The sequence below is a fragment of the Perna viridis genome, chromosome 1 (assembly GCF_037379345.1).
Source record: "Perna viridis isolate PV_CMFRI_1.1 ecotype Kerala chromosome 1, ASM3737934v1, whole genome shotgun sequence".
Lineage (NCBI taxonomy): Eukaryota > Metazoa > Mollusca > Bivalvia > Mytilida > Mytilidae > Perna > Perna viridis.
The window spans coordinates 47,991,693-48,007,142 of record NC_142445.1 but is presented as its reverse complement, the minus strand read 5'-3'; the positions used below and the strand labels follow the sequence as shown (position 1 = coordinate 48,007,142).

General features: G+C 34.7%; 2 protein-coding genes across 3 annotated transcripts; both read right to left on the bottom strand.

The window, feature by feature from the left end:
* Positions 1 to 2,648: 2,648 nt before the first annotated feature.
* On the bottom strand, positions 2,649 to 3,119 carry LOC148629095 (uncharacterized). Its single transcript, XM_088572870.1, has one exon. The coding sequence runs from the start codon at positions 3,117 to 3,119 to the stop codon at positions 2,649 to 2,651; it is 471 nt and encodes a 156-aa protein (XP_088428996.1).
* Positions 3,120 to 9,644: 6,525 nt separating this feature from the next.
* Positions 9,645 to 14,629, bottom strand: LOC148629094 (mitochondrial substrate carrier family protein ucpB-like). 2 transcript variants are annotated; one of them, XM_088543710.1, is made up of 6 exons: positions 13,441 to 14,629; positions 12,416 to 12,560; positions 11,867 to 12,006; positions 11,396 to 11,607; positions 10,992 to 11,157; positions 9,645 to 10,598 (listed from the first exon to the last, which is right to left on the bottom strand). In XM_088543710.1, the coding sequence occupies exons 1-6, from the start codon at positions 13,502 to 13,504 to the stop codon at positions 10,417 to 10,419; spliced, it is 909 nt and encodes a 302-aa protein (XP_088399836.1). In that variant the 5' UTR covers positions 13,505 to 14,629; the 3' UTR covers positions 9,645 to 10,416. The 2 variants fall into 2 exon arrangements, with proteins under 2 accessions (XP_088399836.1, XP_088399827.1); XM_088543701.1 differs by having other exon boundaries at positions 12,416 to 12,575; positions 13,441 to 14,621.
* Between the last annotated feature and the right edge of the window lie 821 nt (positions 14,630 to 15,450).

Here is a 15,450-nt window from a genome sequence, read left to right as displayed (position 1 = left end):
GGGGTGTTGCCACAGATGAAAGTAAAATTGACGAGAAGTCGTCGGGTTTGTCGTATAAAGTCACCTATCTCAATAAGTAGGTCAAAATTTGAGGGTTCGAGATATACAGTTAATGAAACACGCACGAAGAATTTCTTCAAGAACATTTTTTAATTCCAAACACCGAACATAACATGCTTAATAACCCATCTATATATCTTTATTCTCATAAATCAGTTGGTATAGAGAACATAAACAAATACAATAAGGTCTGTTTTGTCGTCCTATACCTTGCTATCTACCAGTTTCGATATGTAAAAAAGGATTTGTAGGTCTTAATCTACAGAGTTTCTTAGCTTCGAAAATATTCTGAAAAATTAAAATAATCTTCGAAATCAAATTTGGTTTTGAAAATTGTATGGTTTAATCCCTTTGTCGAATCATTCACTGTTGACAACCGGTTTCAAATAAACAGATCAATCAATTTATGTTTGATTGCACATTTAAGGCTTTCATTATTTTAAAAAGTTTCTGTCTCCCAAACATTTGGAAAACCACATTCGCTCAAGATTTTTCTAAAACAAAGAACTAAACTTGGGTTAATATCGCCTTGATCAACCAAATTTCTTGCATGATATATATAAAATTTTGGAAGACTTACCGGTCACAGGTCTTGCCCAATATGATGCGAGTCGTACTTTTATGTCAATTTCGATTGGGTTTCTACCCAGTTCACCATATAAAATATAATTCGGAGTAGACATTTTTTTAATTTTAAAAGTACTTTACAAAATTTTAGATTAACCCTTTCCAAAATATCGATTTTTCAAAAACCCCAGATCTCGCAATCGTATAATAAAATTGGTTTCGTCACTTTATCAAATAAATCTATTTGTAGCTTTATATCTAGTTTATATTTTCTTCCTATTTTAAATACTTCATACATTGCCTTTGTTGCTTTGTCTGCTAAACTCTGCTTAGAAACATCAAAATTGCAAGTTGAATTATTTCAGTATTTCAATGATACTGTTTTTAAAGATGATAGGCTACGAGGGGGGACTCCCCGAGCCAAATACCAAAACTTTTGTTTTATCGAAGTTTACCTTTTCCAGATATCACAATAGTTGATCTGCAGATTCAGCCATTGATATAGTACCATCTGCTTAGAGTAAAATAAACAGCTTCATGTAAATACCTATATATGTATCAATATCTAAAGATACAGTTTTTAGACCAATTTTATTTTGGGACTGTAGAAAATCTTCTAGCTCATTTAAAAAGCAAACGGTGATAAATAATGTTCACCCGGTCTCACACCAGTTTCATGGCTGAAAAGTCGAATGTGATTTTTTAATGCATTAAAATGACATTATACATTTTCTCTTAAGATAAGAAATTCTTCTGAAAATATGTTCAAGCTATCATGATCGAATCTTCATTAGCAGTCATGAGTGTTCAGCTGTTCAAAGAAGTCATAAGTGTACATGTATTTATATCGATATTTGGTTGATTTTGTACTTATTTTAGCAAGAATTTTTCAAAAAATGCCTCGGATCGGTTTTAGTCGTATTTTGAATATTATCTGCTATCTTTGTTTACAGTCATCTCTATCCTTATCATAAAGGACTTTTCATCCGATTTGTTTGATTTGAATTTACGCTTGAATTGTCTAAAATTCTATCTCAGAAATCTACAACCTTGATCAAACCAAGGTTTTTGACTTTTTATATTACCATCGCATGTTGGTTTTATTTAACACCTTTATTTTGGTAAGATTCACAACAATTTTGCCGCAGAGTTAAAAAGAATGCTAACTAAATCCTCCAGGACTGAACTCACCTTGTTTTTATCTAAATTGATTTCCAAACGAACAATTTTGAGTTTTTGTTCCAAATCGCGTACTCAATCAATATCGATATTTGTTTGGAAGCCACATATCTTGTTGTCATTTAATAGTACCGTAATGCAGCTTTGTTTTCATTTGACATTAATTCTACATCAAAATCTATGTATAAGGGTGTGTGAATATATGTTTACTGTATTCAAGTAAGTCAAAATATTCCACAGTTTTGGACTATTTATAGCATTCCCGCTTTTAAATTCACCAAGCTCTCGGTTATTGCCAATTCCACTTTTTAAAATGAACATAGTATTTCACTTACAGAAATTAAGTGAAAAATGTTCATATCTTTTTTTTTAAACCTACCAATACTTGTTTTCATCAATTTAGATCGAAAATAGGAAAATAGTGCCATTGCCATACCATGTTAAGGTTCAGATGCAATCACTAAGGTACTCGACATACTTTTTTGACTTAATCCGTTTCATTCCATGGGGGACATAGGGCGACCACTGTGGCTTTCCATCTCCTCCTATCTTTTGCCCGTACTTTAATTTCTCCCCAGGTCTTTCCAATCTTCTGGGCTTCTGTATTCAAATCTCGCCTCCATGTGTTTTTGGTCTACCTCTTTTTCTGTGGCCTTGAGGGTTCCACTCTAGGGCGTGGCGTGTTACATTTGTACTTCCTTTTCTCAACGTGTGTCCAATCCACCTCAATTTTCTTGATGTAATTGTTTGCATGACCGGTTCTGGTTTGGTCCTTTGTCATAAGTTGTTATTGCTAATTTTATTTGGCCACTTTATTCCAGGGATGTTTCTTAGGCACCTGTTTATGAACACTTGTACTGTTTTGGTGGAGGCAACAGTTGATCGCCATGTCTCTGATCCCTATAAAAGCACTGATTAACATTAGAGTTGAAAATTCGGATCTTTGTAGATGTTCTTAGTACTTTGCTCCTGCAGACCGGCTTGAGGATAGCAAAAGCTTGTTGAGTTTTCTTTTTCCTTGCTACTATGTCTTCATCTGTCCCTCCTGTTGTACTAATGACACTTCCAAGATAGGTAAATTGTACCACATCTTCTGTTTCAGAACCTCTTATCTGGGTTTTATTTTCGCTTTTAGCATTGATCCTCATAGATTTTGTCTTTGTTGGGTTGATGTATAGTCCAACCTTTTTGGTATTTGATTCTACGTTGGAGGCCTGTTCTTGCGAGTCTTGGTGGCGATGTGAAAGTTGGCAAATATCATCGGCAAAGTCAAGGTCTTCAGGACATGATTGTAAGGTCCACGTAATTCCCATAGGTTGACTAGAAGATGTTTTGCTGACTCAATCTATGATCATCAAAAAGAGAAGAGGAGAGAGGAGACATCCTTGTCGAACTCCTGTAGACATTGGAAAAGGATCTGTTAGGTTCCCACTGTGGGTAACTTGACAAGTGAATCCTTCATAGAGCTGACGTTTTCTCTGGAATACCATAGTGTCTGAGAATGTTCCATAGTACTTGATGGTCTATACTATCAAATGCCTTCTCAAAATTAATACATGTAAGGTATAGTGATGTCTGCCATTCAATGGTTTGTTCTATAATGATTCTTAAGCTGGCAATTTGGTCAGTACATGATCTTTCCTGTCTGAAACCGGTTTGTTCATCTCGCAATATTTTATCAACTTCATTTTTCATTCTGTGTAAGATGATATGGCATAGTACTTTGTCAGGGATGGAAAGCAAAGTTATACCTCTCCAGTTTCCACATATAGTCCTGTCTCCCTTTTTAGGAAGTTTTACCAAGATTCCTCTGTTCCAGTCCTCGGGTATTTGTTCTTCCTCTCATATTCTGTTCAAAGGATGGTGAAACTTGTCGATCGAGATAGAATCTAGTGCTTCCATTGCTTCCGGAGGGATGTTGTCTATTTCGCCTGTTTGCCATTTATCAGATGTTTAATTGCAGTGATTACCTCTGTTATAGTTATTCGCCCTGTCTTAATCCTCAGATCTTGTCCATATTCTACAGTTGGTGGATCTGTAGGAGGAGGTCTATTCAGGACTTCTTCGAAATGCTCTTTCCAACGTTTCAATTGTTCTTCAGGTTTTGTGAGTGTGTTTCCATTCTTATCTTTTACAGGTGTGTCAGTATTGGATGTTCTGCCACACAGTTGACGTGTGATATTGTAAAGAGTCTTGATGTCTACTTTGCTGCAAGCGATTTCTGCTTCTTCTGCAAGTTGTTCCACATGTTTTTTTCTTGTCATCTTTGCAGCCCTTTTTAACCTCTTTATCCTTTTCTTTGCATAATTCTTGTGCTTGTCTTGTTTGTTGTCTCGTGGTGGCGTTCAATTGTTTCTCTTTACATTTTCTTCTTTCTTCGATCTTACTACAGGTATTATCTGACATCAATTTTTACGTTTGTGCTGTATATATCCAAGAGTTTCTTGACATGTCTCTATTACTGCCTGCTTTGTTCTTTCCCATTTTAAGTTGATGTTATCATCCTCGGTCTCTACATCTTCTAGAGCAGTAAATCTATTTTGGAGAGAAAGTTGGAATGAATCTCTCACAGTTTGTTCTTTCAGCTTAGCAACATTGAATTTCTTTCGTTTTCTTTCTAACTTTTTTTATGACTGAGAGCTTAACATAGATATGTCCTTGTACTAGATGATGGTCTGATGCTATATCTGCTCCTCTTTTTACCCTTACATCCTGCAAAGATGATCTCCATCGTTGGGAGATAGCGATATGATCAATCTGGTTTGCAGCATTTCCAGCTGGTGACACCCATTTAAGTTTGTGACAGTTCTTATGAGGAAAAAGAGTCCCTCCTATAACTAGGTTATTGACAGCACAGAAGTCTGCAAAAAGCTTTCCATTTTCGTTCATTTTTTTTACTCCATGTGGGCCAATTGCTCTCTCTCTCTTCCTTCTCTATCTGATCCCACCTTGGCATTTAAATCGCCCATTAGTAATATTACATCTCTTTTTGGTATTTTATCTATTGTGGTCTGCAAGGAATGATAAAAGTCCTCTTTGTCATCTTCTTCAGCATCGTTTGTTGGTGCATATACTTGGATGATGGTTGTGTTTTGGAACCTAGAGTTGAATCTGGCTGTTATAATTCTAGATGATATGGGATTCCACTCCAGTAATGCCTTTTTAGAATTTCTTTTCATCGGGAATGCAACTCCCTTCTCATGTGGATCGTCTGGGCTTGTGTTTCCAGAGTATATAATTGTGTGACTGGAGTTGATACTTGTCAGACCTTACCTCACCTCACTTAATCCTAAGATCTCAATCTTATATATGTCCCTTTCTTTAGAAGTCTGTGCAGATTTTCTACTTTGGTACAACGTTCTTACATTCCAGGCGTCGGTTTCACAAAAAGTCGTAAGTGTGAAATTGATCGTAAATCATCACGTCACAATGCTATTGTAGATTGTGACGTCATTATTTACTATCAACTTTACACTTACGACTTTTTGTGAAATCAACGCCAGTGGTCCTTTTCACAAAAAATTGTAAGTGTAAAATTAGTCGTAAGTTATGAGGTCACAATACTTTGATTTACTATGACGTCATAATTTACGACTAATTTTACACTTACGATTTTTTTATGAAAAGGGCCACAGGTGCCTATTTTGGTGGTATGTTTGGCTGAAAACAGCTCCGTCGGCTTTCGCGTCATCTGCTGTTTTCGAGAGTTGTTTGTTTGTTCATCTTCTAGTCTTCGACGAGAAATAGTGTTTGCTTCAGTGATCGTTTCTGTAATCAGGATCTTTTTCCAAGGTTGAGTGATAAACCATACGCTTAACCCCCTGGGCTCGGAGGGCCAGCATTTTTTTTGTAGGGTTCTTTTCTTCCTTAGACTTAAGCTTTCGCTGGCGAGTTCCATCTACCCGGATTTTGTTTCTGGATTTACTTCCATAGCATTTGACTATCCAAAGTATTTCCATTAGGCAGTGGAGCTTTTTGACCCATAGCTGGGGCAAGGCTGATGAGTGCTAGGGCATATCCACACGCCGGTGGGCCTACACACTGCATCTCTGGGGTCCTTGCTACTCCAAGACCCCCTTCAAACTTATCCTAAGATACTGGATCCTAGTTGACATGCATTTCCACGGGGAGGCGTTGGAAGGAGTCTTAATAGTATAGAGGCTCTGTACTGGCGGGGGCAAGATTTACGCACTCGACTCTCCCTTCCTCCTACAAATAGGCTAGCCAGCGACAACCGTAGATCTACAATTTTGATCCCAGTCGCACTAGACACATTTCACTACCCTGTGATGAAACACCACCAACACACAATCATTAAGGTACCCGTTGCCATTATTTCTAAAATATCAGAATTAATTTCATGTTATTCATGCAGATAGACAAAACCAATACACAACTTTTACTCCAAACTAAGTATGTTGATTTATTCGGTTCGAATTAACTACGATCCAATCAAAAATAGTTGCTCAAACCTTTTTTCTCATGTCTATGCATTTATCCGATCGACGTTATACGAATAATAAGCTATTTGGTGTTAAGCTGGGGAGGAAATCATCAAGCCTAGAAAGGACAATATAAAGAGGTGTGCTGAGAACCATTTGAAAGTTCATGGTGGATTCCATCCAAATATTTACAAAGAGGGGGCACTGATTCCAATAAAGGAAGGGATTACAGGTTATTATTTATAAACAAAATGATGATCCAATTCCCGAAACAAACCTGATGTATCCGTCACTGTTTCATGCATTTCAGAACAGCGGCGTTTATAGAAAAATGGAACCTTACTTTGCATGAGACCATAACACCGGAAGGTTATTTTCTATAAAGACATTCCTATTCCATGAATATCCCTTTGAACGGAAAAAAAAAACACCGAATCAAACGAACTAAAAACTAACTACTAGGTTGAAAACAAATTGCTTACTCATCTGAATCTGAAATGCTTTTAGCACGATTATCGACTCGGTCATGAATTCAGAAGGAGATGACAAATTAACATAGAACTTTGTTTAGACTGTGGCATAAATTTGACAATGCAGTTTTTCCAGGAATGGTGCCAGTCTGCAGTCTGTTATGATTAATATGTGTAATAATCTATATAAGTATCTATGCAATAGTTTGTAACACCTGGGTTATAGCTTATCAACTGAGATTTAAACTGTAGCTAGATGAGAGATGACAAGGGCAGGACATATTTCAAAAACTGTGGCTAAAGTTTGAATGATTTGATAAGCAGTTTCGACCTGAAGTTCGCTATATTGAATTTTGAAATTTTAGAAACTTAAAAAGGCAAACTAGTGGTTTGTAGTTCAATTATGCAGGATGTCGGTAAGTTTTATGTTCATTCTTGTAAACTAACAATGAACCTGAGTATGACGCAAACTGACGCAGTGTTACGATGTAGTGTGAATTAGATAAATTGGTTGTCAGTCGTAATCCGAATGGTAGATTTAAATCAAATTCTTTAATTTTAGCAATTTACAACAGCAGTCTTATGTTTAAATGCGTTTGAAGTCGATTCCGGTTCTTTTCTTTTATCTTTTCCACATGTTTGCAATTTGACGCTTATTTGAGGTAAAAATTCAAACAATCGATATAAATTGATTCAGTACAGGAGTACTTTGATTTCTTTGGTATGGGATTCCGGTATTTTTCAAACATTGAGTGGAGTTTTCTATGAACTATCGGAGTGGCTATTATCTTCGTTTAATTTCGATGAAGTCATTTTCGTTAGATGCATTAAAATCACCAAAAAGGCAATTTGTAATCAGAATTGTTTGATATTAATGCAAGAGATTTCTGTTCAGTTTCTGAAAAGGCATCTTCAGATGAGAATTTCGTGTACTCTGGAGGTATGTAAACGGTTCCAAATATTACCAGATTTATCTGTTTTAAAAAGTTCCTTGATACATTTGAATGCAATTGGTATCGTAAGTATCCACTTAATTTTCATTTTATAACCATTATGATTTTACCTGAACGTCTACTTGCAACTTGGTTTTTATTTTCATAGAAAATTTATAACCTGGGATTCTAGCTCCTGATGTCATCAGTTTTAGTTTCTTCGAAACGAGCTATTTCGTAGCTTTTATTTAGAGTTTGAAATTCAGGATATTTCAATTGTTTTAATACCACAATTTAAACACAGGATTTTCAATTTAAGGCCTTTATCCCTCACATGTACAGGAAAGGAGGAGTAAAACATCGGTTTCTGGAGCACAATACATTTTCTGTATTGCAAGTTTTAATCTAAATTTACAGTTTATTATTGATATTTTATCCATTCTTGTAAGATCTGTTTCGATATCAATTTTAATTATATCGCAACTTGAATCTTGATTTTTATAGAGAAAGCGAAATAAATACTTTGTTAATGAAATTAATAATCCAACCGATACTTGTATTTGTTATTCGTTATATGCATGTAGATGTTTTGCTGCTGAAATTTCTGACCGTGCAAGTGGAAGAGCGATATCTCGATAATTACTTTGAATATAATAAAAAATATCAAAATGACTACAAGCTAGAACAGTTTGATGAGAAGTAACCCCATGGCTACCCTAACGTTCTGTACTAGGAGACTGAATTAGACATAACGTCTGAGTCTTTTGTATGGTCTAGTTCTTTCGGCGACGTGAATAGAATCGCATTGCGGTATCCATTACTTTTTTCACTAATTTTCCAACTTCATTGGTTTTCCTGAGTGAATTGATCCATTGATGGAAAGATAATCCATTAATTGCTGGTGTTTTGATATTTTTGTAGTACTGTCTTGTTTTTCTCATTATTATCTTCAGATAACTTTGTGTCCGTATATGTGTATTTTCTGAACAGCTTTGAACCACGTCATGTCAGAATCTTTCATCTACAACGTGCATTGGCGGATCCAAGAGTTCCGGTGACTGGTACCCCCTACCTTTCTTGGAAAATTATAGTTTTTTGTGACCCTCTCCCCCCGGTACTGACTATGCGTTTACGATTTTAAGCCATTTCTAAACAAATTAATTTTCAGACTATTCAGAATTTCAAGTAAGAAAATTTTGATTGTAATTATTTAATTTATCGAGGTTGAATGGAAAGAAACTACTGAAACGCCGTGGTTGAATTTCAACCATTGTCACTTGAAATTATCTACCATTTTTTTTAAAGCTATTTAGAGCCTTTTCTTACCAAAATGAGTCCACGTAGAGTTATTGCAAACTGCCGTGAATAATACACAGTGGAATAATACACAATGTTCACTTAATAGTTTCTGGCCTTCGGTAACACTAAATATTTGTCGGGCCCTTTGACATAGAAAATAGAAGGACATGATATGAGTAAGACAAAATGATAAAAGTTCTAGTATAAACTGTAAATAAAAAAATAACATTCGAAAACCTTGAGATGTTTGATTTATCATTATAAAAAAGGTCACAAGTCATAACTGAAAATGCCTAGGAAGTCTGAAGAATAATTACTCTAGAGGTTTTAGCATAAACATATGGCAATTCAGACATGACCGTTATACATTGTGCTACTATTACCAATACCCATTAAATTCTTTATTTGTATTATCTGGGGTGGACTTACAAGTTCAAATTGAATTCCAGAAATCCGAGCATTTTCAGTCATTAGGGTACTGTACAAACATTCAAATTTGACTGATACTGTAAAATAATAATTTGTCACAAATTTGTTCTTAAACGGGAGGTATAGACAGGTACCTAAAAGTCCCAATGACGATGATAATTGGGACAGAGTTCACGGTCTATGACCTGCTACTCTGGACAACCATTTGATACTGCTTTAGACTGTCATAAGGAACTGTCACAAAGACAGAAATATACAAATAGCTGTTGTTTATAAAGCCATTTAATGAAGTCCATATACACATGTAACAGTTTGAGCAAAAATTTAATATTACCTCAATAACAAAATGTAACAGGATAAAAACACACTGAAACAAAACGGATATGGATATATATATATATATATATATATATATATATATATATTGAATATTGAATTTCAATAAAAACGGCATACCAAATTTGGTAAGCCATAATGTAAAAGTAACAGGTGATGTTTCCCTGGCTAATCTGTATAAAATACTACAGCTGTGTATAGCATTGGTCAAGTCATTGTTCAATTCAGGTTAACATAATAATGATTCTGTATGAAATCCTCATAAAACAATAAGTAAAACACAATTCATGTTACGAATATAAAAGAAATAATAAACGCATAAAAGTGGAGTGTGTAAATATCAACACATTAAAGTAAAAGCATAAAAATACCATGGTAAAATAAAATTTAAAAAAAGATAAATACATGGAGTATAGTTCCTATAACTGCACAGGAGTACACAATGGCATTGTAGAAAACTAAAATCTAAACACTAAAGCCCGTATACACGAATGTTCATACATTTCACTTTCTACAATTATACTAAGTATCATTACTTTTTTTTAATTATTTTTGTATTTCATATGAATGGACCATAATATTTTCTATGCATGTACAAAAATCAATACCATTTTAAAAATTTAAAATCCAATTCATCTTAATTTGTAATAATGCCCCTGATATGACTATATCCTGAATAGATAAAAAACAAAATAAAATATTTCAAACAGGATCCATTCCAATTATATGACGTAACTGCTCAAAAACAAAGAAAGAGACTATTGTATGTGGTCCTATTCTCATCCAGTTGGGTATAAATCCTTTATAAAGTCCAAAGACACCCTCCGCTCGGATAGTCTTCATTAAACAGTCCAAAGTCCCCGAGTACATCTTTTCGTTTATATCTAAAAATAAAACAAATATGAAAATGCATAAGAAGTATTTCGGTTTTAGTTTTGTAAGTATCAGAACTGATTACAGTTCATTTCTGATTTTTTTACTTTCGTTCCCATTTCTGATTTTCCTTCATATATTGCTATCATGAAATTTTCTGGTTCTGTAAGTGTATTGTATTTTTTTGGGAGAATATCACCATTTGTAACATATTTCTGTTTCAAGTCGTGTGACTTACTTTCATACTTTAATTTAGATTGAACTTACTTCAAAACATTAAGGCCTGTATTCATATAAACAACAGTTTAAATCTAAACTTAAATTTCCACATTTATGAATATAGACCTCAGTGATTTATGTTGGTATTTCCAAGTGGTGCACATGATTCCACTAACATATCTTACGTTCGTATTTCTGATTCATGATTCTGGTTTTTATCACATCTACAGGTGAGGTAGTCAGAGCTGCCATAAATCCTGCTACCATTGATGACGCTACATGTAGCTGTGGTCCTTCTTCCATCCACTGTAGGTTTAGTAGTGTGTGCTTTGTGTGGTCATAGGTAGGAATCTTTAAATGAATAAACATATGTCCCAATTCAAATGGACGTTGGATCAAACCATTTTTAACATTTTGTATGCGAAATTGGTGTTCTATAAAACAACCAACCTATACTTATAACTTGTTAGCTAAACTTATTAGTTTTAACAAAAGGAAATGATAAGCCGGGAAAAAGCTTTAATTTCATACCTTGTATAATGTGATTTTGCAAAGATTTACACGTTTAAAAGACTTGAATTTCACGCACCTGTGTTGCAGTTAAAATCGCTGCCCGTTTCACAGTTGGACCAACTCCTACATATAAGCCTTTCAATCCTTCTTTACTTGTGATTTCTTTAAAGGCACTGTAAGTATTTCTGTACCGAGGAGTTGTATCTGATTCTATACGTCCATGGGTGCAGGCTTGCATCCGAACTTTGACCAAATCTGTGGGCGTTGCTATAGAACTGCCGATAACTCCTAGATATGATATGAGATAAGAAAAAAAAGATATCTCTCAACAAAACATACAACCAGTAATGATCTGTCATGTGCAAGTTACGAGTCGCGTATGTTTATATTCGAGTCATTTTGGAAAAAAAAGTTAGGTACTCGCTCATATTTTACACTGTTTACAGAAAACAAGAAACCAAGTTTGAAAGACCTTTAACTCATTTTAATGCTTCGGACGAAGTTTTTACTCCCATTACTGCATGTAGTAATGAATAATTAGCCATACCTGCCACTGCTCCAGAACATATCTTTTTCCAGAGAGGAGTATGTGCTTTGTCTGTAGCACCCATCATAACTTTAATGGGCTCATAGAGTCCTAATCGTATCCCACTGTACAATGCCTCTCTTACCAATGATGGAAACAGTCTGTAATGAAACTGGAACCGTTCATACGACTGTAAACTTAATGAGACTCCTATTTGAAGTGTTAAAACGACTCAAACACTAGGTTTCGATTAAGATAAAAATTGCATACCTACCCTATTAAATTTTAAAAAGTCTCTCCAAACTCACCATTTCGCACGTGTAAGATCGGGTGTTTTAATAAAATTGGAAACAAACTTGAATCTAATTAAATCCTTGAAGCTTTATGTGCAGATCACACTACACAGATGTTATAAAAAAAACTGAAGCAAATTGACGCTGAGATACTCTAACAAAACCTTAGAGCATTCATTTTAGAAACTGGACTGATGTGTCATCATTCAAGAAATAAGACATGATGTCCAATAACACTACAGAATACAAACTGGTATCAAATTATTATTGAACTTGCCCTTTGTAAAGTCCTCTAATACCCTCATCTTTGTAAAGTATCTTGCTTCCTCTGATGATACCATCGTAATATCTATCTTTTAGAACTGCAGTTCCTTTTAGCTTGGTCAGCTCATTTTCCAGTTGCATCCGGATTTTTATTACATCTATGGGATTTGTAACTATAACAATTTACACATAGACATATATCAAATCAATCTGACGTCAGTAAAGTTGGGAAAAAAACTATTTATCTTATTTTATTTTACTGGAACTTTGATTGTTACCAACTTCCTTTCGAAAAAAGAGAGAAAAGAATACCAGTAAAACATTATCTCCGGTAAAACTGAAATGGGAACTGGAACAAATACTTCATAGTGTGTCAAAGGATGTTACAGGTTACTGTTAGCAATCTAGTTTGATCTATGTAATTAACATATGTGAGGAATATACATGTATAGGATATATGTAAGGATTTTACATAATAGTGTACACAGTAGTGTGTTTATACCTTACTTATATACAGTTTTTTTTTATAGCAACTCTAGAATGTCGTTTTGGGGTTGCAATACTAATATGCGTACTGCTTTAAATTTCGATATTATTTATAAAAAAAATTGATACCGATTTCCATAAATTATTCTGAGGGATAGAGCGATATATCTTTCCTTCCGCTCGCCATGGTTGTTTTTTTTTAAACTGGCAGATAAAAAAACGAGCATCGACGACTTTTTATGTTTAGAAAAAAAATTGTGTTAAAAAAACTAACACCATTCTACATCATGCCTGTATTTTGTAAGGAATCCATACATTTGATTTTGATAGAAACGAAAAGTATCAGTGTCACAGTGATCCGGGTGTACAGTAAATAAAGATAAATAATTCAAGGTCATTATAGAACTACCTATATATTAAGTTACAGAAAATGTGTTCACCTAATAACACCTAAACTACCAAATCATTCTCGAATATATCGATTGCATACATCTATATCAACACCAAGTTCTTGTAGTAAGTGCCGGTATTTCACCAATTACATGCACCTACCTGTAGCCCCACACATGTTAGAGGCACCAGCCAATACAAATCTCCATTTATCTTCATTCTTCATTATTTACGCAAATTCCTGGTCATTTAACAAAATTGAAACATGGTCTGATCTTCTTGTTTAGTTAACTTGACCAGTCGACATGCCAAGTTTATTTACAATATGCTCATTGATGCGTTTACCTTGTACTCAGTATATTTCAGAGGCTCGAAGTGGGGATTTCTAACTCAAGTTACGACTGCACACAAATTATAAATCCGATCTTGTTATATGGAATGGGAAAAGGTCTATTTTGAAATTCATTAATTTCATATAGTTTATTCACGGACAGTATATTCAATGCGGATTTTTAAACACGCTCCGAAAAAAGAAAAAAAATAGATCTCTGTAATTTTGTAAGCTAATTATGGTTCATAAATAGTTCAATGAAATTTAAATATCTTGTTTGCCAGAAATTAGCAACAAGTTAAATTGAGCTAAATAACTAATAATTACAATATTACATTTACATTTACTATTACTAAAATGAATATTACTGATATGCTAAATGCGGGCCAAGAAAAAAATCAATAAGCCGCCAAACTAAAACATAACATAATTCATATTTCAAAAGAGCATAAACAATATATTCAATCACACCCTCCCAAGTCAGGGTTTTAAGTCCACCCTCGCTCCCTCGACCCCTGACATCACTCATTCATATTTAGCGGGTATCGTCCAGCCAATTCCGATTGGTTGCTTCTCCGGGTGCGAAACACCAATTATTGAAAATTGATTTGACATAAAATATCTGAGGAAAGGTAAACAATGATACGAGTAACTGATAGTTGTAAGATGTCACAATTGATTCAATATGACCAAAAATGCTAACTGTATATTCTGTTTAGAGTCTTTAGCGACAAAAATGACGTTATGTGTATGTGGCCATTTTGTAAGTTATATCGAAGAGTTGCTATTACGACTGATTTGATTGGATTTTGGATCCGGGTTAAAGAGTCATCAAGGGAACCAAGGTTATAGGGTATTCAAAAGAATGTAATCCAGGGACAAAGACCAGACATGGAAAACAGACATACAACAAAGAACATAAACTAAAATCATACATACAAAGTAACAAAAGTAAATGAGCAACTCGACTCCACTAAAAACTGGGAGCATGGACCAGGTGCACCGGTAGGGTAAGCGTCCTCTGCTTTTCTAGAAACACCCGCCGAGTTGCTCATAAGTCAAGTACGGGGTAGACAAACGAGGAAAGGAAAACTATGACCCGTTGAATAAATCAGTTTTCATGGTGCTGATGGATACACCATAACGATCCACGAGTTCATGATGACGACAATAAAACTTTTGTAGTGATGACTTCAATCTTGTAGCAACATAACCCTGTTCCAGAAGCCTATTTGTTAGAGTTCTAAATTCACGTAACTCACCAGATGGCGCTGGACGATACCTGCTAAATATGAATGAGTGATGTCAGGGGTTTGATGGAGCGAGGGTGGACTCAAAACCCTGACTTGGGAGGATGATTCAATCATGACAACTGGGAGGGTGGGTGCATGGGGGAAAAATCCAAATCTAAACTGATTACATGTACACATCTGAAAAGTACTCACAATTTTAAAATAACGAACTTCGAAACGAAACGAAACATAATATCATAAGCAAAACAAACGAACTATATCGCCAAAATTACTATTTCATATGTAATAAAAAAATCCCCATTGAAAACGGTAGCGAAATTGCGTCCATTTAAGAACTATGTTATAGTCGGTGGAAAGATTTTTATTAATAACGTATGCCCTTTTAATGTTGAATAATGTTTCAGAATATAATTTGTATTTATTTAGTTTCTGTAATATTAATACAATATTCTTTTACAGGCGTGGATTCATAGGGGGCGTACCCGGTGTATATGGACAAACATCTTCACGCAATTGATATGAGGTCATTGTCAGAGAAAATTTGTAACTTCTGCGTTATTTTGAAAACCTTGTTGTATGTTGTGATGA

Bases quoted from the DNA above. Each gene is read 5' to 3' on its own strand.
- LOC148629094 (XM_088543701.1), bottom strand. From the start codon at position 13,504: ATGAAGAATGAAGATAAATGGAGATTTGTATTGGCTGGTGCCTCTAAC. The intron at 11,608-11,866 runs GTATGGCTAATT...TATCATATCTAG, and splicing joins ATGTTCTGGAGCAGTGGCAG to GAGTTATCGGCAGTTCTATA. The intron at 10,599-10,991 runs GTAAGATATGTT...TTTTATTTTTAG, and splicing joins CATGAATCAGAAATACGAAC to ATATAAACGAAAAGATGTAC.
- LOC148629095 (XM_088572870.1), bottom strand. From the start codon at position 3,119: ATGGGAATTACGTGGACCTTACAATCATGTCCTGAAGACCTTGACTTT.